Source organism: Diaporthe citri (genome assembly GCF_014595645.1).
Source record: "Diaporthe citri strain NFHF-8-4 chromosome Unknown scaffold_1, whole genome shotgun sequence".
Taxonomy (NCBI): domain Eukaryota; kingdom Fungi; phylum Ascomycota; class Sordariomycetes; order Diaporthales; family Diaporthaceae; genus Diaporthe; species Diaporthe citri.
The window spans coordinates 9370522-9394626 of NW_025064846.1; the positions used below are offsets into that span (position 1 = coordinate 9370522).

Sequence of the window (24105 nt, forward strand, 5' to 3'; positions counted from 1 at the left end):
TACCAGTCTCAGCGACCAACCACCCACTGGTAACCACAACAATCATAGGCAGTAACACCACCCATTCTGACCTTCTCCTCCTCAGACATTTCTTTTCCCAAACCCTCAACAAATCCCAAGTAAACTTTGAACCCGCTCCATCTTTTACGGCTCTGTGCTTTGCGAGAATCAGCCAAGATCAATTTACTCCACCACCACTGTCGCATCCCCCACCATGTCGACCGCGGACGAGCTGAAAGCTCTGGGCAACAAGGCTATTGCCGCGAAGGACTTCGACGAGGCTATGTGAGTATATCCCTGCCCTGATTCTTGCTGTTTGCTCCTGCTTTTGCCTCACATTCTGACGGTCGCCCTCTGCAGTGACAAATTCACACAGGCAATTGCCTTGACACCAGACAACCACGTCCTCTACAGCAACCGCTCCGCAGCACATGCCTCCAAGAGGGACTACGAGAATGCCCTGAAAGATGCCGAGAAGACTACAGAGATCAAGCCCGACTGGCCCAAGGGCTGGAGCCGGAAAGGAGCCGCTCTTCACGGAAAGCGTGACCTTGCCGGCGCCCTCGACGCCTACAAGAAGTCCTCCGAGCTCGACCCGAACAATGCTGCCGTCAAGAAGGACATTGCGAACATTGAGCGGGCCCTGCAGACTCCGGAAGACCCTATGGGCGATCCCGCTGCCGGCCTCGGCCAGATGTTCAGCGACCCCAACCTCATTGCAAAGCTCGCCGCCAACCCCAAGACGAGCTCCTTCATCTCCGACCCCGTTTTCATGAACAAGATCCAACAGATCCAGCGGGACCCCAAGTCTCTGAACCCCCAGGAACTCACTGGCGACCCGAGGTTCCTGCAGGTTCTCGGTGTCTTGATGGGTGTCGACATGCAGATGGGCATGCCTGACGAGGCTGGCCCAGCTGGTGGCGCGCCCCATGAGGCTGAAGAGGAGGTGCCTGAGCCTAAGAGGCCCGAGCCTGCTAAGAAGGCACCTGAGCCCGAGCCCGAGCCAGAGCCCATGGAGGAGGACGAGGAGTCGATTGCCAAGAGGAAGGCAAAGGAGGAGGCCGACAAGCTGAAGGCTCAGGGTACCGCCGAATACAAGAAGAGGAACTTCGACGCAGCCATTGAGAACTACACCAAGGCATGGGAGACCCACAAGGACATCACCTACCTGACCAACCTGAGCGCCGCCTATTTCGAGAAGGGTGACTATGAGAAGTGCATCGAGGCCTGCAACAAGGCCGTCAACGAGGGCCGGGAGATCTACGCCGACTTCAAGCTGATAGCCAAGGCTCTCGCTCGCATTGGTAGTGCCTACGAGAAGCAGGGCGACCTGGCAAAGGCAATTGAGTACTACAACGAGTCTCTGCGTGAGCACCGTACTCCCGATATCTTGAACAAGCTCCGCGCCGCGGAGAAGCGGAAGCTTGACGACGCCAAGAAGGCGCTCATCGACCCGGAGAAGGCCGAGGAGGCCCGTCTCCAGGGCAATGAGTTCTTTAAGAAGGCTGAGTACACCGAGGCGTACAAGGCCTACGAGGACATGGCCAAGCGCGCCCCCGAGGACCCCCGAGGCTACTCGAACAAGGCCGCGGCTCTGATCAAGCTCGGCGAGCTGCCCAGTGCTTTGGATGAGTGCAACACCGCCATCAAGAAGGACAAGACCTTCATCCGCGCATACATCCGCAAGGCTCAGGCGCTGTTCATGATGAAGAGGTACTCGGACTGCCTGGACGCTTGCGAGGTGGCCGCCGAGGTTGACGCCCAGCACCACAACGGCGCCAGTGCCCGGGAGATCGAGCAGCAGCAGCAGAAGGCGCTAACGAAGATGTACGAGAGCCGGGAAGGTGAGACCGAGGAGCAGACGAGGGAGAGGATCATGCGTGACCCCGATGTAAGTGACACATGTACAGTCCCATTTGCGGTTGACACACCAAGCTGACCCCCTTCGCAGATCATGGCCGTCATGCAGGATCCAGTCATGCAGTCCATCCTGCAGCAGGCCCAGTCCGACCCTGCGGCTCTTCGCGAGCACATGAAGAACGCGGGTGTGCGCTCCAAGATCCAGAAGCTCATTGCAGCTGGTGTGATTCGCGTTGGTTAGGGACCGCACTCGGCTTTGTCGGCTAAGCATACTGCTTTGCGAGCATATTTCAGTCACCGCAGGCGCGGCGATGATGGAGATTAAAACGGGACAGGCACGGGAAGGAAGTCGGTTGCATCCGGTGGAGGAAATGTAATGTACGATGAAACGATCATACCCTGATTGAATTTGACGAGGTCGACCAAAGAGCAAGGCTTACATCTGACCACCAACACCGGGCAGTCCAAGCACTGAAAAGCTGGTCCAGACGGCCACTCCCGTCTTCTTCGCTGGCATCGGGCTGTCTTGGAGCAGTCGATGTGCAAGGGCAGCACACGGCTTATTTCTACAGCGTTCGTGGAGCAGGGTTGCACGGCGCTTTATGTATCTCTTGTGTCTCATCTGCTACAGGCTTTCGAAAATCCTAATCACTATCAAGCTGACTTCCTCATCATGGGAACAGTGTGAAGCCAACATTACATGTATGTACGCAAAGACTTGTGTGAAGTATTTACAGAGGCCCACTCATTATATCCGATTTCCCCAAGCCAACATCCCGACATGACCACCCTTCGTGACCGGCCCTCACGATGGCAGTATGACCATGGTCGTCGCAGCCGGGTCAGCCCCATCACCACCACGAACCGGCTCCGGCGCCGGCGCCGGCGGCGGCGGCGGGGCCGAGGGGGCAGGAGGGGGAGGAGGCGGAGGCGGAGGCGGTTGTACAGCAGGCGGTGGCGGTGGAGGAGGAGGCGCGGGCGACGAGGGCGGCACGATGACTGTCGTGAACACGGTCGCGGTCGCGGTCGCGGTACCGTTAGCCGCGGCCGACGGCTTGGGGAGGACCGCGTTCGCCAGCGGGATCGCGCCCGCGACGCCGCCGGCGACGGAGCGCGCGGGGACATTGGCCGGTGCGGCTGCGGCGGCGTTGAAGTAGTTAATTAGGTCCGTTGATTGGCTGTTTCGGGTTGTTTTTGTCAGCTAAGCCAGCCTCGGCGCATAAGGGGGAGCAGGGTAGGAAATACGCACGCGTTGACCGTCATGACCATGCCCTGCTGGCAGTGCATCGCCTGCGCGCAATACAGGAACATGGGCTGCGTGCTCATGACGGGGACGTTAAAGGTCCCCACCATGCCGCTCGCGCCGCCGTCGAAGGGTACGAAGCCGCTGTTGACGCCCGGGGCGACGCCGACGCCGCCGTCTATGGGCCGGCAGGGCGAGGTCGGCAGCGACTGCGTGACGGTGTGGTTGCGCGCCGCGAACTGGAACTGGAGCACGTCGCCCGGCCTGGCGGTGACGCTGTTCGGGGTGAAGGTCAGGGCGGTGCCGCCGACGAGGACCGGGATGATCTTGTTGTTTGGCGTGGAGGACGGTGCGAGTGGCCAGGGCTGGCTGTTGACTAAGTGCAGAGAAAGAGGTCAACATGGTTTCTCCGGGATGGGGGGGGGGATCACGAGTGTGTCCTGAATCAACATCTACATGTGCATGTGTAAGGCGGGTTGAACTTACTGACGAAGTCAACAGCCTGTGACAGCCTCGCTGCCGTCAGGGCAAGGCATATCGTGAAGACGAGTTGCCTCATTCTCTTCCAGATAACAGTAATAATGACATGGGAAAAAAAGAAGAGAGCGTGTATCTTATTATTATTGCCGCATCACCATGTTCATAACAAGAAATTATTGATCAGGACTCGCTCGGGGTCAACCCAAGTAAACGCAACAGGAAGAGTCTGAGGAGGGCAAGAACAAAGAGAGAGGCTCGCCACCGGCAGCTGGACAAGACCAGGCTTCTTTTGCTCGTTCGACACGTCCACATACAACGCCAGCCAAGACTCTGCCCACATCGTCTGCCTCTTGACACTCCCAGAACCCCCCCCCCCCCCTCTTCCGTCCGCTCGGCGCGCGACCACCGCCCAGCCCTGCATCATCGTAGGGCTCGCCCTATGGGCCCTACCGGGTACGTACACGTCCGTCCCGGGAGCAGAAAGAGAGAGCGAGCGTGAGCGTGCGCGTGTACGTGTGACACGGATGTCAGGAACATGAAGAAGCATCTCATGCGTTTCTGAGCTTGATGTTTAAAAGCTCTTAGTTCGGATGAGACGACTCCACGAGCGAGTGCATATTGGTTAGCGAGTATACATACGGGCCTGGTATGCCTACCACTACACTCTGCCCACCCCGCACCAAGATCGAATTGCCTTTGGATTCGGGGGGCAATTGAGTAGTGAGGTGGGCTGAGCCGATGTTTCAATGGGCTCCAGTGGGCGTTTCGCAATGGCTTCATCTGAAGTCGGGAGCTCGGAGCAGGTACCGACGACCCACACGTGGGTAGGCACGCGGGGACGGACCACCACAGCAGAACAAGCTCGACGGCTCTCGGGGCTGGGTGGCGGTGCTGTCTGCCCAAGAATGTTCACTGCCGTCTGATGGAGGATGGCCTTGACTTCCCTCAGGTCCCTGGTTGACTCCTCCGGTCTCCAGATGAATTAATTGGGTAACTGTTGGGCAAAATCGTCAGCTTATATGGAGAGAAAGAAATAAGAGAGAAATCGTAGATGGACACAAGCACGGAAGCTCGGTCCAATTGCATCGTTCGCACTGATGAGAACCGTGACACAGGATTTCACCAAATTTAGTGTCGAAGTCAGTGACAAGAAAACTTCACGGCTCGAACGATAAATCGCAACAGTATGTGCCTTGTTTCTATGGTCATATGTACACGTGAAGTAAACAATACCAAACATGAGTAATTAAGGCGTGGCGCTGTGGGCAGTTATTCGCTCGTGCCGGCTCGACTCGGACATGCTATGATGCTCGCGCATCAACCGCATGCTCATCTTTACTTCTGGTCTTTTCTAACCGCAACATTTCCGGCCGCTCTGATTCCATGTTGTGTCTTGACATACTCTAACGTCTGGCCCTCTCCACGGCAGCGGCGCTCATATTGGTCATTGAGAGACCGGATGGCGGCGCAGGCGTGCCGGCGCGCGTTGGCGGTGCGGACCTGTTGTGTGCCATGTGTGCCTTAACCAGATGGCCAGCGGCCAAAGCGGCATTAAGCGACAGCTCGCCAGCCAGCACGATCGAGGCGATGACGCGCGCGAGGCGACGGGCATTCTCGCCTGGGGTGACCGGGTGGGCACCGCGCACACCCAACATGTCCAGCATGGCAGCCTGCGGTTCCAAAATGGTGCCACCGCCGAGTGTGCCAACTTCGATGGAGGGCATTGAGACAGAGATCTGGAGCGACCCTCGGAGGCTATTGACATCAGTTAGCAAATGTAGCAGAAATGTTTCGTTTCACACGACAGGGTATTTTACGCACTTCTTCATGATTGTGATACAGTTCGCACTCTCCACAACCTGCGCCGGGTCCTGGCCAGTGGCAATAAACACCGCGGCCACCAAGTTTGCGGCGTGGGCGTTGAAGCCTCCGACACTGGCAGCCATGGCGGACCCGATCAGGTTCTTGTTGATGTTAAGCTCGACGAGGGTGTCGACATCGGTCTTGAGCACCGATTTGACGACGTCACCGGGGATGATAGCCTCGGCAACCACGCTCTTGCCTCTTCCTTCGATCCAGTTGATAGCGGCGGGCTTCTTGTCGATACAGTAGTTCCCGGATAGAGACACAATTTGCATGTCCTGGAAGTCATGCTCGTTTGCCATGATATCGAGCGCATGCTCGACACCCTTGGAAATCATGTTCATTCCCATAGCGTCGCCTGTCCTGCTCTTGAAACGAATGTACAGGTTTGTTCCGGCGATTGTAGACGTCATTGATTGGAGTCGTGCAAAGCGGCTGGTCGAGTTGAAGGCGTTCTTCATTGCAGCCTGGCCGGCGTCGGAGTCCAGCCACAGCTTGGCAGCTCCGGTTCGTTCCAATGTCTCGAAGGTCACGCAAGGTCCGCGGGTCATGCCATCACCAGTCAGCACCGTCACAGCACCACCTCCAGCGTTGATGGCCTTGCAGCCACGACTGGCACTGGCAACCAAGACACCTTCTGTCGTAGCCATAGGGATGAAGAAGCTCTGTCCATCAACCACCAGGGGCCCCGCGACACCGACCGGCAGAGGCATGTAGCCGATGACATTCTCGCAGCATGCACCAAGGACCAGATCCCAGTTGTAGTTCTGATACGGGAGCTTGGATCGCTCCAGTACGTTGGTGAGATCTGAAGTAGCCTTGGTGCGAGAAATGATAGCGCGACGGATCTTGACAGCGCGAGTGCAGTCTTTCAGTGTTCTTTCCAGGCTGTGGCCAGGGACCTTGCCCTTGAGTGCGAGAGTAATGATTTCATCATCGTTCATCTCGGGAACACGCTTTTCAGCAAGTAGCTTGTGAAGCTCCTCCAATGGACGTTGAGGCCCGTCGTTGACAATAGAGACCGAGGAAGCGATGCGCTTAAAGGCCGACGAATCACTCTCGTCGTCGGTAGCAGCGGGCGTGGGTGGGTTGGCCTCGGTAGGCGACGGGCGAGCTGACCTTTCGTATGGGCCGGGTGTCGTGGGGTCCGAGTCGTTGAATCTCTGCGCTCTGGCAAGCTCCTTGACATTGATTGGGTGCTCGGGGACGTTGGGGTCTTTGATTCCCCATCTGGCGGCGTTGAAGAGGTATCCGTTCAGAGCAACGCTCATGGCCAGTGCAATGACGATCCACTTGGACAAGACAGGGTCCTCCAGACTTTTGAGGATGCTGCCAACCACTCTTCCGTAGCCCAGGTCGTCCACATCATCATCGTTCGTCTGAGGGATCTTGCCATAGTGGATTGAAGGGAATTCCAGCTCGTACTTGATCGGAGTCAAGATTGTCACCACGACACCCCGGTTGTTGGCGTTCGTCTGCGCCAGTATGGTATCGAGACCGTTGGAGGCGACCTTGAAAGGATCCACAGGTGGGTTGGCGACAAGGCCACCGAGACCACCAGCCCAGGACGAGATAGTGGATAGAGAGTCAGTGTCCCGGAAGGGAACAGTGCAGAGGTTGATTGCGTTGATCAGAACGAACCCGGAGACCATCAGAACCTTGAACTTGGGGACGCTGGTGCTCTTGATCTGCTTTCCAAAGAGAGACGCGCCAGCCTTCTTGCCGTCAGCCCGGGGCCAGTCATTGCTCTGTGCGACATTCTCAGCTACACGATGGCTGACACCATCGTCCTCGAGGGCTCGTCGCATCTCCACATGGCGCCTGATCCGGTTGATCTCGAGCTTAATGCAAAGAATTGCAGTGTAAAAGGTGAACAGCAGGATGCAGTCGAAGAAGAGGATCCAGGCGGCAAGGAAACAGAACTGCTGCAGCCCTCCCTGGACACCGGAAGCGGCTCCGAGGACAAGCACCACAATCTCGATGACATAATCCTTAACAATATCGTAGCCCTTTTCCTTGATGGCGACCTGAATCGCGGACTGGATGAAATTGGACGTGGTCTCCTTACTCTTGCCGTTCTTTTCTTGCGCAGCCTTGTGCTCGATGGAGTGGTTGAGAACAGCTCGGGTCAGAGTGATGTTTTTCTCGAATCCAATCGTGATGACCAGGAACGGCAAACCCTCGGACAGGAGAACCATGGAAACCGGAACGCCAAGCTTAGTGACGACAACCAAGCTGAACATGAAAGCGAAAGCCGAGGACAAGAGAGTGGTCGCAGCCAGCCAGAAGTTGGAACCCATGCGACGCATCGACAAGAACAAGGAGACAAAGGTCAGATGCATGGAGATGTACCCGAGGAACATGATAGTGATATCGAGCGCCTCAGCATTCTTGAGCAGATCAATGAAGTCGAACCAGGCGTTGTTGGCCCACTCCACGACGCTGTTTCGTGGGCTTACCTTGGCTGCCTTCATGATCCACATCTTCTTCTCCCTGCCATGTTCAGTCTCGCGTGTCTCCTCGCTCGGGATATCATTGGGAATCTCCTGCGCGGCAGCCAGGAACTGAGGCGCCTGCTTGTAGGGGACGCCGAGGGCCACGGAGGTCTCTTGCGCATAGGTGGTCAAGGAATTGGAGGTAGATGGCAGCGAGATGATAGATATGTTCTCCGGTAGAGGGATAGTTTCCAGCAGCGGCGCGGTCTTGGCGGCATCGTCGGAGAGCGAGTCGGGGAACACAAAGGTCAGGAGGGCCAAGTGGTCAACATCGCTCCCAAGACCGGCATCCGAGTCCCAAGTCTGCCATTTCCACGCCGAATCTGGGCCGGCGTGAAGACTACGGCTGCCCTCGGTCAGGGAGGACCAGTCGGCTGTCCTAACAGTTTGTGTAGCATCGAATAGACTCTCCTCCAGCAGGCCAAGATAACACGAGCTGGCCAACAGCGCAACTACAACGATGGTGTGGATAGGGTGGGAGGCCGTGATCGCGGAGACAGAGCGGAGGAAGGGCGTGATCTTGGTGTTGAGCCAAGATGGAGGTTTTGCCTGGGAGGCAGGCTGCTCGCCCCGGAACCGGGACGGGAGAAGGGAGGAGGCAATCATGTTGAATAGATCGAAGTCGGGCAGGTATTGGACGGAACGATTCTACATGGAATGCATTTGCAGCGACTGGCGGATGTTGGTATCGAGGATTACCAGAGTTTGGGTGTTGGGTACCTGGAGAGAGATATTGTGAGCCATGGTCCAGAACAGACGTGCGACATGATGGGCTTGGGGCTGTGGACACCGCCCGGGGAAAACACCCCGGACTGCAACAGAAGAGTCGGCCGCTGGACCGTATCGAGGAGATGCGTGTGCGATCGTTGGTTCAAATCCACATGTTCGAACCAATAGACCAACATCTAGGGCGGTGTGTTGGAGGACGGCGAAGACGATGATGAATGTGGCCTACCGTAAGTCGCGCCTGCTCTTGATGCTGGCGCGCGAAGTGCTCTGCGAAGCTTGTAGAGCAGCTGGGCTACTACAAATGAAGACGGTTGACTGGCAGGCAGAGCAGAGGAGAAATTGGCCCGGTGCGGACAGGATTCGAAGTCGAGGATGATGGGAGATGGAGAGGATGAGGAGGGAGCGATGAAGCCGGTGAAGAAGAAAGGCGGCCACAGCCTCGGGCCAAATACCAACAAGGCAAGCGGGTGCGATTGTGTAGGTCAGACACAAGGCGAACGCCGAAGGACTTATCAGGATGTAAGATTCTCTCGCCGTGGGTGCAGTGGGGGCGTAGGATCCGGCCGTCTGACGATAGACAGTCCTGATGGAGGGCTGGCGAGCAGGAGGGAGGGAGAGGAGGAGGTGTAGGTAAGGGCTCTGACTGCAGATTACATAGGAGGACGGTCAAAGTGAGACAAGGAGGCTATCTGCTGCGATGGGCCGATTCGACAAACCAATACCACACGGCGCAGGCAGATGAGCGAGAGAGTCCGGGGAGCGGAAAGGTGAGAAAGAATTTCGAGAAAGATCCCAGAGCTTCTTGGCAAGGACGAACCACGCAGTGCTCCACGCTCCTGCAGGCAGGCGAAGCCGCCCCGAAATGGCAATTGATGCCCCACACTACGCAATTTCCATGCTGGATGCGGGCTGCCATTGGCGAGTGGTTGGCCCAGGTTCCTGGTCTAGCTGTGGGGAGAGGAGGGAGGTCCCCTATCTGACCTCTGCACCAAATTCTGGCACATCGCCCGTGGATACCTGTTGGTGGGCGTGGGTACATCTGCGCCGGGGCAAACGCGGCCCTAGCCCCGGGTAACTCTGGGAGTGGACATGTATTCTCCCGAAGGTACGTACCATACCACTTCCAACTTTTTGATGGCCTGAGCTTCCCGCGAGCCTTTTTTTTACCCGGTACCTGCTAGTGTGCCAGGCATTTACGTGCTTTTGGTGCTATGTCAGTTATGTGCACGGTGTGATTGCGATTGACCCGACCGCGGCTTGATATTGTGCTGCCCGCCCTCCCCCTTTGTTTCTGCGTTTCCCTTAGACTCACAGTACCTACCTACCTTGGCCTCCTCGCAGAGTCAGTCGACAAGCGGGGAGAGCAGGGAACGGGGCCACCTGCCGTGTCTCATTATCCCACTGTTTTGCGTTTCCATGGCCCGCGGGCAACGCCAACAAACATGGCGCCAACCGCCTGCATCGACAAACCAACAACTCATCAGCTCTGCCCGACGGTCGCCCTGACTCGAATCGCGGTGAAGAGCTGGCGGTGCGCTGCGAGATTAGCTATCTTATCGCCTTATCCGCCCAACGGGGGCCGCCCTGGCTGTGGGGGCGCTGTGGGCCGGGCGGGCTGCTGTCTCTTAGCGAGGAGTGAGCAGCGGCAGGATTCGGGCAACTGTCGGGGCGGCGGCTTGGTGATCCCCTCTTCTTTGCTGCGGCCGTCTGCCGTTTGTTACGTGACAGTTACTGCCCTGTGCCTGCAGTCTGCGTGCGCCCAAAGGCCCTCGCCGCCGGAGCGGTGCGCCTGCGCGCAGAATTTGCACAGGGGTCGAAATGCTCGGAGTTAGTCCACGGCGCATCTGTGCGCCTGTCATTTGTGAGCTATGATCGGTGTCGAGCTGTGCTTAGCAGGCACGCGAGCAAGAAAGCAACGGCTGCATGCGCGATGCTTCCCAGACAGCCAAAACTGCCAATGCTTCAGCCGCAGCTTTGCTGACTCGACAGCCTGAACTGCGCTGACTGACAGCTGCAGAAGTTACAGCGCCCTACGTGGGGAATTTTCCAAGATGGTTACAATTTCCATGGATAGCATCTGGACCAGTACTACCTAGCACCGATGACATTCTATTACGTCGGGGGCCAAATGCTCCCCGCCACCATCTCTCAGAGGCCGGGATAGCCCCGCGGCACAATAGCCTCAGCCTCAGCACCTGGATCTGGCATCTCTGACTCTGTCGGCTGTTTCCTGCCGGCTGCCAGGTCAAGCAAGGATAGCTAAAACTTCTCCATCGGAGCTCCTGCCATCGAAGCTTGGTTCTCTGCTGCGTCTCATCGGACGAGTGAAACATCACAACTCCCCACAAGATCGAGATGACACTGTGAAACATGGGGAATACCTGCGTCTCATATCCCTCGCGTCGGCCTCCAACAAAACCTTCTGATGCGGTCCGCCTGGCCGGATGCCTGGGGAAAGCGGTTGCGCATCGCACTTGGTCAGGTGCTCTCGCGGGAGGCGAAGCAAAGCTCCAAGCCAAGGATGAATTGCGATCCGATCCAAATGCCCCGGACGCACCGTGTAAATGACAGCCAGCCGAGGCACAAACTAATGCTTGAAGCCAAGGGCTCGATCAGTCCCGCCATAGGCTGAAATTGATGGACATGAGCACAGACAGTAAGAACAAGGAAGCTGTATATATTGCGCCTGTGTTCTTCGATTGCCTGATGTGAAAATAAAAGAGTGCGTAGGTTAAACTGAAGCAAGCTGACTGTATTCTGGTCGCGATATGGGGACGTAGTGTGGGGTTTTAGCTTCGGGGCTTCTGGACCTTCCCAGCAGCTGAGTTCCCTGCCCGATGTCTTGACCATAGGAGCATAAGCCTCAAAACCTCGTAAGCTCGCCCTTGGTTTTTGCGCATGTTCACAACACAGATGTGCCGCCACTTCTGGGCCTGCTTGCTGCCTGTTTTCCCCATCTTCAAGACCGTTTCGCACATTGTCTGGACGCCCAAGGCTGCCGAGACAAGCCATCACAAGCAGTGACTGCGTCTCAGGGAGAAGCAGGCGGCCCCCATCCAGTATCAATGGTTTCGCGTGCTGGCTGTGGACGACCACAGCCTTTTGGTGGCTTTCGGACGGCAATGGCTAGATTTTTTCGTGCGAAAACGCATGTCTCCGACTCGTTCAACGAAGCGTCCAACATGTCCGGCAGTGCTGCGGGACAAACGGTCGGGGAAACAATCGGCGGTCACCGAGACAGGACGAGACGAAGCGGCACTCCTTTGAGACTGGAATGTCCATCAAGAGTCGGGTTGAAAGAGAAGCCATCCTTCGGGAACTCCCTGCCACATGATCGATACCTTGCGACGGGCCAATGATGGCAATTATCGAAAGTCACCCCAGAGAAAGGCCGATGGCAACTTTCTAAGCCACCCAGTCAACGCGGCCTAGAGGCTTCGTACTCGATCGACCTTGGCAGGAATCAACTTCAGCCGATCCAAGAGCTTTCCATCGAGGGATGCCTTCATGAACGGGGTGGGCTATGTTCTGACTTGCCGAATTAGACTCTCGTCTGCAGCCTCACCCTCTACCAGACCAGACCGTTGAGCTCCGGGTCCGTCAAGCTCATCTCGTGGGGGCCTTTGTGTCGTGGGGCCCGTCGTCGTGCTGGCAGGAAGAAGTTCTCATGGCGAGATACTTCAAACAAAGTCAAGGAGAGGACAGCAGGTCGTCACCACGACACCACGGGTTTGCGTCGACGACTCGAGAAGTTCATTCTGGGGCTGCATGCAGGCTCCGAGTTCCTTCTCAAGCTCGGGATGCCAGGTGGAAGATGACCATACCGCCTGGACATGCGGTGTGCACCACACCTTTGGACAAGTTTGGTGAAGAGTCACGGTGTGTGGGGATCTTTTTTGAACTGGCCCTACGAATCGTTCAAGTCGAGCACTTGAAGAAATGTATTACACAACTCGATCGCCTCGGAAGGTTTGGTTGGCTCCTATCTCCGACAAGACGGAGGCCAAGCTGCGACGTTTCGAGATTCCCTTACTCAGATCCGACTTTCAGCTCCGCATGCAGAGTCATTCTCGGCTGGGGCGACGTGGGCAGTGTGCTTGACATCGCTCACATGATATTTGAGACCGGAGGGCCCATCTGCAGACAGCTCCGATAAATACGGTACAAGCCGAACTGTCATTGTTCTGGGCCTTCGGAGCTGCAGGGTTCTAGTATCGATTCCGAGGATCAACCCGTGTTCGGATGGCCGAGGTCGAAATCTTCGAGACGCCCAGTTGCGCCGGATAATCAAGCAGGAGGCTCTGCGTGCAGCTCCTCTTCACCATGCAAACCATGGCAGGATCATATTTGCTCGCGCACAAACCGAACTGCAACGTGGTCTTCAGATAGGCTTTTCCGATGATGATGATGATGGTGACGGCGACACTGCCAGGCTCGTAGCGTCAGGCAAGTACAGTTGATCGGCCAAGACAATGCAAGCCGCAGATTTCCCAATGGATGGGCTCTGCACAACCCAGGGAATTATTAGATAATTCTCCAGGGGGGTCTGGTGCGGTCTTAGCGGCCATAGGCGGGTATTCGGCACTCGCTCTTCAACAGGCCCGCCCACCGGCATCGCGTGCCCGCTCCGTTGTCAGTCAGGCATTGTGTGCTTTTTTGCTGGTCAAGGAGGTCTCCACTTTTAGGTGTAATTGACTCTCGCCTCACAGATCAATTCCCTCCAACGTCCGCCGCTTCGGGAGATCTTAACTCGAGGGACGCATAATCGTCTACTTTGTTCGCTTTGTTCTCATTTTGCAGCACACTCCTACTCATCACTTCCACCACCCATAGCCTATACTTGCCATTCAGGAGCTGCCATCTTCTTATACGCGTAGAAGCGCAGGCTTTACCGACACTTCGGCAATCTCCGCCCTGCTCGGCGATCTCGAGCTTAAGCTTAACTCTGTCCTGACGGGCAGCACGCCTGGGATAACGCCGCACGGAGGCTGTCTAAAAACCGTAACACAGCATTGCTATGGCTATCAGCCCAGCCGCTGGCGGCGAGATAATCGACGACGAAAAGGTGCACCACGCCTCAGGGAGCAGCGTGTCCACAACAACGCTAGGCTCCGCAAGCCTCCAGAACGTAGACGCCGCAGCCGTACCGGGCGGCCACAAAGGCCCGAGTGAAGTCGAAGGAAACGCCAACGCCAGGCCACACTCGGATCACACTGCAGATGATGTCGGGACACCTGCGCAACCACAACAGGCCGCTCCAGCCAGTGGCGATGCGGCGTCAACCCCGGGGCAGGACGCCGGTGGCGCAAGATCGCCCGAGGACCAGCGCACCACCCTCCAGACGACCCTCATCATGATCTCGCTCTGCCTGGGAGTTTTCCTGGCCGCTCTGGATGTGACGATCGTCACTGTGGCCGTCCCGAAAATCTCTTCTGATTTCGACTCCACCGCCGGCTACACCTGGGTTGGCTCTGCCTACCTGCTCGCGAACGCGGCGGCGGCGCCCAGCTGGGGCAAGATATCTGATATCTGGGGCCGCAAGCCTGTTTTGTTGACCGCGGTGGGCGTCTTCTGGGTCGGCTCGCTGCTGGCGGGAGTGAGCGTCAGCATGGGGATGCTCATAGTCGGCCGAGCGATCCAAGGCATTGGCGGCGGCGGGATCCTGATCTTGGTCAATATCTGCATCAGCGACTTGTTCTCAATGCGGAGGAGAGGGCAGTTCCTGGGAATCGTGAGCTTAGTATGGGCCCTGGCTGGTGGGTTCGGGCCGGGTAAGTTGACTCACTCATCCCCGCGGCGCTGGGCTGAGACATGGCTGGAAACTGACCTCATCGCAGTGCTTGGCGGCGTCTTCACGCAACAGACCACCTGGAGGTGGTGCTTTTACATCAACCTGCCGATCTCAGGCTGTGCCATGGTCATCCTCTTCTTCGCCCTGCATCTTCACAACCCGCGCACGGGGGTCAAGGAAGGCCTCGTAGCGATCGACTGGCTTGGCTCGCTCACCATCGTGGGTGGCACACTGATGATCCTGCTCGGCCTCGAGTTCGGCGGTGTGACGTTCCCATGGGACTCTCCCACCGTTATTTGCCTGATCGTGTTTGGCGCTGTGCTAGTGGGCTTGTTCTTCCTCGTCGAGCTCAGGGTGGCCAAGTTCCCGGTCATCCCGCTCCGCATCTTCAAGCAGCCCTCCAACCTTGCCGTCGTCGGTCTCAGCGCCTGCCACGGTTTCGTGTTCATCTCGGCGAGCTACTATCTACCGCTGTACTTCCAAGGTGTTTTGGGCGCAGACCCGCTGCTGTCTGGTGTCTATGTCCTGCCCTATACGTTTGTCATGGGCGCGGCGGCAGCAGTGACGGGCTTCGTCATCAAGAAAACAGGAAAATACGTTCCTGCTATTATCTTTGGCTTCGTGTTCATGACGCTGGGCTACGGCCTGTTCATTGACCTCGATCCATACGAGAACTGGGCGAAGATCGTTGTTTACCAGATTATCCTCGGCCTCGGGGTGGGACCCAACTTTCAGTCGCCCCTCATCGCGCTCCAGACGACCGTCCAGCCAAAGGACATAGCAAGCGCAACAGCGACCTACGGATTCATGCGTCAGGTCGCGACATCCATGAGTGTCGTCATCGGAGGCGTCATCTTCCAGAACGAGATGCAGAAGCAGTACCCTACCCTCATCGACCAGCTCGGCCCGGACATCGCGAACCTGCTCAGCGGCGCCAACGCGGCGTCGAGCGTGGAGGCGGTGGCTGAGCTCCCACAGCCCCAGAGGGGCGTCGCCCAGCGGGCGTACTTCAGCGCCATCCGGATCATGTTCATCTTCTACGTGGCATTCGCGGGCCTGGGCGTTATCCTCAGCTTCTTCGTGGGTAGCCGCAAGCTGAGCAAGGAGCACACCGAGCACAAGACGGGGCTGCAGACGCTGCAGCCTGCTCGGGGCCCGGTCGGGGACGAGGAGAAGAGGCCCGGCGGGGATGGGGCTGCTGCTGCTGGCGGCGTGACGGGGGAGTCCGAGGCTCGTGAGGCCGGAGCTCAGGAGGCCGCTGGTGCTGCCCGCGACTCGCGTCCATGATTTGGAAATCACCGGACGAGGGCAAAGGGGGGTTTACAATCTTCGATTTACGGGCATTTACGGAGTTCCTTAGCATCTGTGCCCTTGGGCGAGCATTTACATCGAGTTTGGAAAAACCCGGGCCAAGAGCACATCTGGGGCATGATGGCAGTGGAATGCACATATCGGCCGGACCAAGAATGTAAATAGCATACAGCTAGATGATATATATATTTTTTAATAAAGCTGGCCTCATGGTCATCAATAAGGCTGGTGTTGTTTGGCAGCTGACTGGCCGGATGAATTCACCTGAACTGACGGCGGAGAGCAACGTGAACGGCCCAAGACGCCTAGGCGTCTGTGTGTAAGCGGATACAGTTGCTAAGCATTTCACGGCTCGAACCTTATTTTGACAGCATGGATGTTCTGTGTAGTGCCGTCCTCAGGCTTTGTACAAACCAGCTAGTTCGTTTCTGCATCGCGAGCCTGACGGCCATCTTTCGGCCAGAGTGCCATGAGAAGGAAAGACAACAGAATGGGCGTGGTTATTTGTTCCGAGTCCCCCTCCCCCATTATTTTCACCGCTGTATATCCGGGGCCCCGGATTCCCTCCATGCTCACAGTAGGTTGCTCCGCAAGCGGAGCCCCTCGTCGTGCAGCGGGGAATGGCCCGCGGGGGAAATGGTCAGCAAACAACATCCTCTTGCGGGGGATTCCGCCGAACTTGGAAATAGTCTAGATGGGGTTCCCAACCTGCCGGGCAAGTGTGTGCGGGCCGAATCGATTGGACATTACCCCGGATGAGCCCATGCCTTCTCCAGTATTACTGCGACAACGGTGACCGAACAGACTGCCGGTCGTTTCTTCCTCGGCAGCTAGATTCGCACCCAAGAGACGACCACCCTCTCGTACCTACCGCGCATGCTGACCAGAAACTTCACGTCTTCCAAGCACGTACGACTGAAGGGCTTCATCTCTGCGCATTTTCCTGGTAGCCTAAACAGTACCCATGGATGCATCACAGTCAAAGGCCGCCGAGGCTCAGCCCGGTGGTCAGATGGACGTCGTAGAAGATGTAGAATACGGGGGCAAAGAGGTCGGTAACACACCAGCACTCAACCCCGGATGTGACTGCCAGTGGTTCTGACCGACTGACCCGACCGCCCTCCCTACAGGCTTATGCAACAGACGACACGCCCATCTCGCCCGAGGCGGAGAAGGCTCTGCTTTGGAAGCAGGACAAGCGCATCGTGCCGCTGTCGGCCGCCATCTACTTCCTGTGCTACCTGGACAGGTCCAACATCGGCAACGCCAAGATCCTCAACGCGTCGACCCACCACGACCTCATGTCCGAGACTGGCATGTCCAACTATCAGTACACGATCGCGCTGATGATCTTCCTGGTGGCTTACGGGCTGTTCGAGGTGCCTTCAAATGGTTCGCATGGCCACTTGTTCCACAGGGTCTGGTCGCTGACAAAGGATGAGGAGATGCTGATTCGTCTCATCTAGTGTTGCTCAAGAAACTCCGCCCTTCGCGTTGGATCGCCATCCTCATGTTTGGTTGGGGCGCCTGCTCTACAGGTCTGGCGGGCGCTCATAACTACGGCACTGTCACTGGTGTCCGCTTCCTCCTCGGGGTCTTCGAGGCCGGTCTTTTCGTACGTGAAAAGTGTTCCCTCTACGGTCACCTAACTCATTGCCGAGGAACTTCTTATCAACTTTCACATTGTGCTTCGGTTTTAGTGATTAACATATTATAGCCGGGTCTGGTCTACTATCTTACCTTCTGGTATAAAACGGACGAACGAAGCATACGTGTCGCTTTTATCCTCGCCAGCGCTACCCTCGCTGGCGCCTTCGGTGGAGCGATCGCCTATGGAGTAGGACACATGAACCAGGTCCATGGTCTTTCAGGATGGCGTTGGCTGTTTATCATCGAAGGGGTGCCTTCGTGCTTGTCCGCATTCTTTGTGCTATTCTTCCTGCCGGATTTCCCCGAGACCGTCAGCTGGCTCTCTGTGGAAGAGAGGGCACTCGCCCTGCGCCGCCTCCACGTTGAAGGCAGCAAGGGACTGCACCAGTCGGACTGGTGGCACGATACGAAGGCGACGCTCCTGGACTGGAGGCTCTGGGGCCACTACGCCGTCTACTTTGGGATCTCGACGCCGTTCAGCAGCCTGTCTCTGTTCACGCCTTCCATCACGGCTGGTCTCGGCTACAAGGATCTTCGGGCCCAACTGATGAGCGTTCCACCTTACGCTGTCGCATATGTGGTCCAGATCTTGGTGTCGTGGTCCGCCGATCGCTTCAACTCGAGAGGCCTCCACTCAGCTGTGAGTGCCACAGTTGGCGCGTGCGGATTCATAGCCTCGGCAGCTCTACCGGCGGATGCGTATTCCCATCGCTATGGATGTCTAATAGTCGCGGCTGCCGGGGCGTTCGCCTGCATACCTCCACTGTTGGGGTGGTTATCGTCCAACATCTTCAGCACCGCGTCCGTGGGCCTTGCGATTGCTCTGAACATAGGACTTGGAGGCGCACCAGGACAGATCGCAGGTGTGTGGATCTACAAGGCTGATGAGGCGAAGAAGGGATACCCCACCGGACATTGGGTCAATGCCGGTTTGCTCCTCTTTGTTGCTGCCGGTTGTATGCTGCTCAGGGTATACTATGGCCTGCAGAACCGAAGACTATTCAGAGAGTCTGGAGGACGAGACGATGTTCGAATGTATAAATACTGAGCACAGCCACTCTTGGTCGTGGCAAGAAACCCCATACTTGTATAAGGCGTGGCCTTGGGCTCCTCAAAGGTGCTGCGGGGTAAACCTGGACACTCGAGGCAGGCATCCCGAAAAAGAATAATCTCATCACGTACGATACGAGTACCAGCATGCATCTGAGGTCTGACAAAAAAACAGGCGTTTGTTAAGGTGGAGTCACTGGTCATACTTCGGGTGGTTGCCTGGCCGTCGCTTCTGCTCTCTCATTGGGCGGCGACTAAAGTGCCACTCCAGGTTGGAAAGTGCCAAGTGGGTTTGGCCTGACAACAGACATATAAATTGGACGTGCCTCCCTCAACTCCTTGGAAAGCAAATCTAAGTTCTTTCTCAGATGCAATCATAACACATTTCCATTAATAACCCAGTCTCTTCTATCGACACGAGTCGTATCCGAACATCATGAGCGGCAGCGTCTTCTCCGAGACTCTGCAGCAGATCACGGACACAAAGCTCGACGAGCTCTCCAAGAAACGTGCCGCCTTTGAGGCAGACAAGGCTTCCACGCTCTCGTCCATAGAGTCTCAAGCAGACCCCATCGAGCGACTGGTCCTTCTCAGTAAGGGTGTCAAGAGGTCCTTCGGCATCAAGCTGGACAAGCATGGCAAGGTCACCACACACCTCACCAGGCACCCTCGCCTCGAGGTGCAACTGAAGAACCTCGACCGCTTCCTGGCACAGGCCCGCCAAGACCCCTCAGTCTCGACCAAGACCCTCTCAGACTGGGAGAAGGGTCTGCTACGGCATCTTGAGGTCCAGTCGCTCAAGTTCCAGTATGCCTCTCTCTACGGGCAGCTGGTGACCGAGTGGCTCTCGGGCGACCAGAAAGGTGGGGCCGGCAAAGGTGAGGATACTGAGATGGGCGATGCCTTTGAGGATGTCGGCAGCTCGGCGAAGCTCAAGTCCAAGGAGGAATGGGAAAGAAAGGCATTCGAGCCGGCGCACGTCGACGTGGAGTTACTCAATCGCTATCTCGAGTCTGTGTTCGGCCTTTCCACCTCTGTTCAGGGAGAAGACAGCAAGAAAAAGTGGCAGGCTGTCCAAGATCTCCGGGAAGCGGTCCATGATCTTGAGGTTGACCTTTCTCGTCCTGACCAGCTGGACCACTACAATCTAGGTTGGACCATCCGGGGCCTAATGTCTTCGGACCTGTTGACAAATGAGAAACGAGAGGTTCTCAAGGACTTCCTGGGAAACCCTGTTATCCTGTCTGAGATCGCCGATGTCCTCAACCTGCGCCTGGCAGCGCTCGGTTCTTGGAAATGGGGGCCCGACAGTGTCCCCGTCGAGCAGCGCCGCAAGATCAGCGGAGTATTTTCCATCAACATGCACGAAGATGTTCTCCAGGCCATATTCCTTCAATACATCGGCGTCAAATGGTCTGTCTTCTTCAGAGAAGCGTTCGTTTCATTTCGGAAGGCGGACGGCGCCTGGACCTCGCTCTACAAAGATGTACCAGAGCTGGAGAAGAGACGTCTTGAATACTATCTTGGACATGTGCCCCGCCGTCGAAGTCTTCAAAAGGAGCGTCAAAAGATCCACAGCAGTGATTACTTCGTCGCCAAGTTGCTGAAGCGCGTTGATGAGGTTACGGAGGCGGCGGACGGAGAGGTGGAAGCCGATTTTGAAATGTTCGCAGCTTCATCGCCGGTCAGGGAGAGGAAGCGAGCTAGGATGACGACTCATGGTATGGCCCCCAGAAAGCAGCTCGCTTCCAAGGCCGCCAGAAAATCGGCTCCTACGCCTGTCGAACCAGAGTCCGATGAGGACGAAGACGACGAAAGTGACGCTGATGGGCCGGTAAAAACGCTCATGCAGCTCAAGCAGCAGCTTGTTCATCTCCTGTCAACCGAGACCGCCATCAACACGAGGCTGCACGGTGAGATCACTGCCTTCCACGCCGTTTTTGAGGACTGGGAGTCGCTTCTACCGCACGAAACCATCTGCACCATTTTAAGCTTCCTCGGAGTCTCAAAGCACTGGCTCGGCTTTTTCAAACAATACCTTCAGGCTCCGCTTCGATTCATGGATGAGGACCATGCGTCGTCCAAGGTTCGGCGCCGCGGTGTTCCCACCTCACACGCGCTCAGTGACGTCTTGGGCGAGACGCTTCTCTTCTGCTTGGACTTGGCGGTCAACCAAGCCGGATCTGGCCAGCCATTGTGGCGCTACGGTGATGATTTGTGGTTCTGGACCCCTAGTCACCCTACAGCAGTTGCAGCATGGAAGGCCGTGAAGGACTTTGTGGAAGCGACGGGTACCTCGATCAACCACAGGAAGACTGGCACTGTCCGTATCTCGAATGATAAGGTATCCCAACTCGGCATCGACCAAGTTCTTCCTGAAGGAGAGATCCGCTGGGGTTTTCTCGTCCTTTCGCCTCAGACGGGGCGATTCGAAATCGACCAAAAGATGGTCAACGCGCACATCGACGAGCTCAGAAAGCAGCTCAGCGACAAGAGCAGCGTATTCAGCTTCATCCAGACTTGGAACGCGTTCGCAGCGAAGTTCTTCTCCTCGAACTTTGGTAAATCTGCGAACTGCTTCGGGCGCCAACACGTCGACGACATGCTCGCGACGCACAAGCGCATTCAGCAACAAATCTTCGCCTCTGGGACCGGCAGCGGGGGGATGGGGACATCCTCCAGCATCATCGGCCATCTAAGAAAGACGATCGAGCAGCGGTTCGGCATCGCAGATGTCCCCGACGGCTACTTTTATTTCCCCGTCGAGCTGGGCGGGCTCGAGCTCCAGTCGTCGTTCATATCGCTGCTGCAGATCCGGGACTCGGTCCTCGAGTCCCACGACAGCCTCTTCGACGACATGTTCGACGCCGAGCGCCGGTTCTACGCCCGCTACAAGCACAGCTTCGACCACGGCAACGTCTACCGGCCCCAGTACGGCGCGCAGCCGCCGTGGCAGCCGGAGGGGCAGCACGACCGGGACAACTTCCTCAGCGCCGCCGAGTTCGTCGCGCACCGCGAGGACATCTGCGTCTTCAAGGACCAGTTCACGCCCACGGACATCCTGGGGGTCTTCCAGCAGCTCATGGCGCAGCCGGAGGAGGAGAGCATCGACGAGGTCCCCGAGCTCTGGACGGCGCTGGCGCAGCTCAAGCCTGACGGCCGGTCGATCAAGTCCGGGTGGCACGGCATGGACGCCTCGTGGCGCTGGGTGACGGCTATGTATGGGCCCGAAATCATCGAGCGGTTTGGGGGGCTGAGCATTGTTGATCCGGGCCTGTTGCCCATGGGGATGGTGGGTCTGCTGAGGGAGAAGAGGGTAACATGGCAGGGGTGAACTGGTTGTGTGGTGAAAGGAAGACCATGCATAGTCTGTACGGAATTTCGATGAGGGTGCCAGACACGATAATGATTTCAGTTTTCTGCGAGGACTTTCCGGATGGATCTGCCTGGTATCTTCACTGAGAGTGAAGAGGCATGGTGAATAACGTTAGCCGAGTCCTTAGTAGAACATGAGCTTGTGGGGATAATCTCTGTCCTTCCCTTTTTTTTCTTCTTCCACGATGGGTGGATCTCCCTGTCGAATTCTACAATTGTAGGGAAATGTGACACATCAAAGCCGTGGAGATGAATTTCATATTTTTACAAAGTTGGTTTTGCGGCTCTGGTGGCCGTTTCTGCTTTCACAACCGATTTGGCTTCCCTGCAGGGTTATTCTTCTTTCAAAAGCCGAATCTGAAACCTGCAATTCTGCCACACGTAAACTGACAAATGAGTTGCACATAGCTCTACCCATGTGCACAAAGTACTATGTATCACAAGACCAGGTGAGACTTTCACTTTCAATGAGCAACAGAACAGAATTACTTGGGAGTTTAATTGACAACAGTTTTATTATTTACTGTCTATATGAACGCGTGGCCTCCAACGCATAGTGCTCTAGCTCTCTATACGTTGAGTGACCTAGTCTACCCAGTCGGAATAGGTTGGAAACAGGCCAAAGCAGTTCGCATAGTACGTAGCCGTAGCAGACCAGTCCGAGAAGACAGCCATCACCCCGACCTCCCTGGCGAGGACGTCCAGCAGGTTGTAGACATCCCCGTCGTTGTTGGTCACATTCGCGATCGAGGTGTAATAATAATCATCGTCCTCCTTGACCTGGCCCAGCGGGCCGGACCGGTCAAACGACCAGGTGACGAGCTTCAGCCCGAGCCTCTTCGCCTCGGCGGCGTACTCGGACGGCACGATGGACCTGCCGTCCTCGCCGACCGCGACGAGGAACGGCAGCGGCGGCGCCATGATCTTGACGCCCGCCGCGGCGTACGAGGACAGGTTGGCGATGTCGCCCTCGGTCTCGGTCAGGAACATGACCTGGCTGGCGATCTCGGGCACGCTCCCGATCCAGTACAGGATGTCGTCGTACAGGAAGCTCTGCGGCCACAGCCGCCTCAGGTCGACGCCGGCCTCCACGTACTCGTCGACCATCTGCTGCGCGAACGCCTCCTGCGTGTAGTTGGAGCCGTTGCCGCCGAAGGGCATGGGCACCTGCGGCGTCTTGAGCTCGGGCGTGAACTGCACCTCGGGCCCGCCGAACTCGTCGACCAGCGAGATGAACTCGCGGTGGGTCAGGACCGTGCCGCAGGTGGCGTACAGGTCGGTCCGCCAGCTGGGCGTGCCGTGCAGGAAGTCCGCGGGCGTCTCGGCGGTGGCGTTGAAGCCGTCCATCTTGCCGCAGAGGCTCTTGAACTCGTCGAGCGTGATGTCGCTCGTGCAGCACTTTGCGCTCGCGGGCGTCCCCGTGGCCGGGTCCGCCGGCGAGAAGGGCTTGGTGCACTTGGCGTTGAGCTCGGGCACGTCGACGATGTTGGTGGTCGAGTGCAGGTCGCACTGGTCGTGGCGGCAGACGAGGCGGCGGTCCGAGGTGAAGACGACGTCGCACTCGAGCACCTCGGAGCCCATGCGCAGGCCGGCGAGCTCGGACTCGCGCGTCTCCTCCGGGATCAGCAGGGTTCCGCCACCACGGTGGCCGATGGAGAAGCGGGAGGGCCGCATTTCCATCTCCGAGCAGGCCGCGAGCTCGTCCTTGAGAGGGCCCGGGTCCATGTCGTTGACGAGGAAGTACGGCCGCGGGCCCAGTTGGACCTGCTTGATCAGCTGCTGCTGCGTGCCCTCATGCTGGTCGGTCCGCGAGTGAGGCACGATGGGGGTTGCCAGGCCAATTGAGGCCAGTAGACCGGCGACGGCGATCTTTCCGAGCGTCATCGTGGCGGCTGACAGCAGAGCTATTACCGAGGGTATCCCAATTGCTCCGAGAGAAGCACTTTAGTAGCGGGCTTCCAGAGTGAGCACCTCGATGGACCCGGGGTGCAAGGCCACTGATGTTCTGGAGTAGACCTCGAGGCAAATCAATCAATTCTCCTGACCATCTCTTCCCCGTGGTTTATATACCTGATCTAACCCCCGTACGCCCGCCTCTCTTTGCATTGAAAGCCTGGTCAAGCTCCTGGTCAAGCCCCATGTCCATCGATAGCTAGCGAGGCACGTGTGGGCGACCGAGGATGCTATCTGGCTCCAACCGGCAAACGGATCCAATCCATCGGGGAAGCCAAGCCAATGCCAAGTCTAGCGGCGGTTCG

The 24105-nt window shown here is 57.2% G+C and overlaps 7 protein-coding genes across 7 annotated transcripts; 4 read left to right on the forward strand and 3 right to left on the reverse strand.

Moving 5' to 3' along the window:
- Positions 1-214: 214 nt before the first annotated feature.
- INS49_002431 (uncharacterized protein) lies at positions 215-2101 on the forward strand (the record flags this gene model as incomplete). Its single annotated transcript, XM_043163244.1, has 3 exons — positions 215-285; positions 361-1891; positions 1952-2101. 3 exons carry the CDS (start codon positions 215-217, stop codon positions 2099-2101), a joined length of 1752 nt encoding a protein of 583 aa, XP_043031750.1.
- Positions 2102-2665: 564 nt separating this feature from the next.
- INS49_002432 (uncharacterized protein) lies at positions 2666-3662 on the reverse strand (the record flags this gene model as incomplete). Its single annotated transcript, XM_043163245.1, has 3 exons — positions 2666-3038; positions 3110-3479; positions 3590-3662. 3 exons carry the CDS (start codon positions 3660-3662, stop codon positions 2666-2668), a joined length of 816 nt encoding a protein of 271 aa, XP_043031751.1.
- A 1324-nt stretch (positions 3663-4986) lies between these two features.
- Positions 4987-8547, reverse strand: INS49_002433 (uncharacterized protein; the record flags this gene model as incomplete). Its single annotated transcript, XM_043163246.1, has 2 exons — positions 4987-5338; positions 5405-8547. The coding sequence occupies 2 exons, from the start codon at positions 8545-8547 to the stop codon at positions 4987-4989; spliced, it is 3495 nt and encodes a 1164-aa protein (XP_043031752.1).
- Positions 8548-13687: 5140 nt separating this feature from the next.
- On the forward strand, positions 13688-15748 carry INS49_002434 (uncharacterized protein; the record flags this gene model as incomplete). The annotated part of the gene is made up of 2 exons (XM_043163247.1): positions 13688-14441; positions 14508-15748. The coding sequence occupies 2 exons, from the start codon at positions 13688-13690 to the stop codon at positions 15746-15748; spliced, it is 1995 nt and encodes a 664-aa protein (XP_043031753.1).
- Positions 15749-16736: 988 nt separating this feature from the next.
- INS49_002435 (uncharacterized protein) lies at positions 16737-18470 on the forward strand (the record flags this gene model as incomplete). The annotated part of the gene is made up of 4 exons (XM_043163248.1): positions 16737-16823; positions 16903-17164; positions 17239-17387; positions 17490-18470. 4 exons carry the CDS (start codon positions 16737-16739, stop codon positions 18468-18470), a joined length of 1479 nt encoding a protein of 492 aa, XP_043031754.1.
- A 438-nt stretch (positions 18471-18908) lies between these two features.
- Positions 18909-21806, forward strand: INS49_002436 (uncharacterized protein; the record flags this gene model as incomplete). The annotated part of the gene is made up of 1 exon (XM_043163249.1): positions 18909-21806. One exon carries the CDS (start codon positions 18909-18911, stop codon positions 21804-21806), a length of 2898 nt encoding a protein of 965 aa, XP_043031755.1.
- Positions 21807-22432: 626 nt separating this feature from the next.
- INS49_002437 (uncharacterized protein) lies at positions 22433-23731 on the reverse strand (the record flags this gene model as incomplete). The annotated part of the gene is made up of 1 exon (XM_043163250.1): positions 22433-23731. The coding sequence occupies one exon, from the start codon at positions 23729-23731 to the stop codon at positions 22433-22435; it is 1299 nt and encodes a 432-aa protein (XP_043031756.1).
- Positions 23732-24105: the final 374 nt, after the last annotated feature.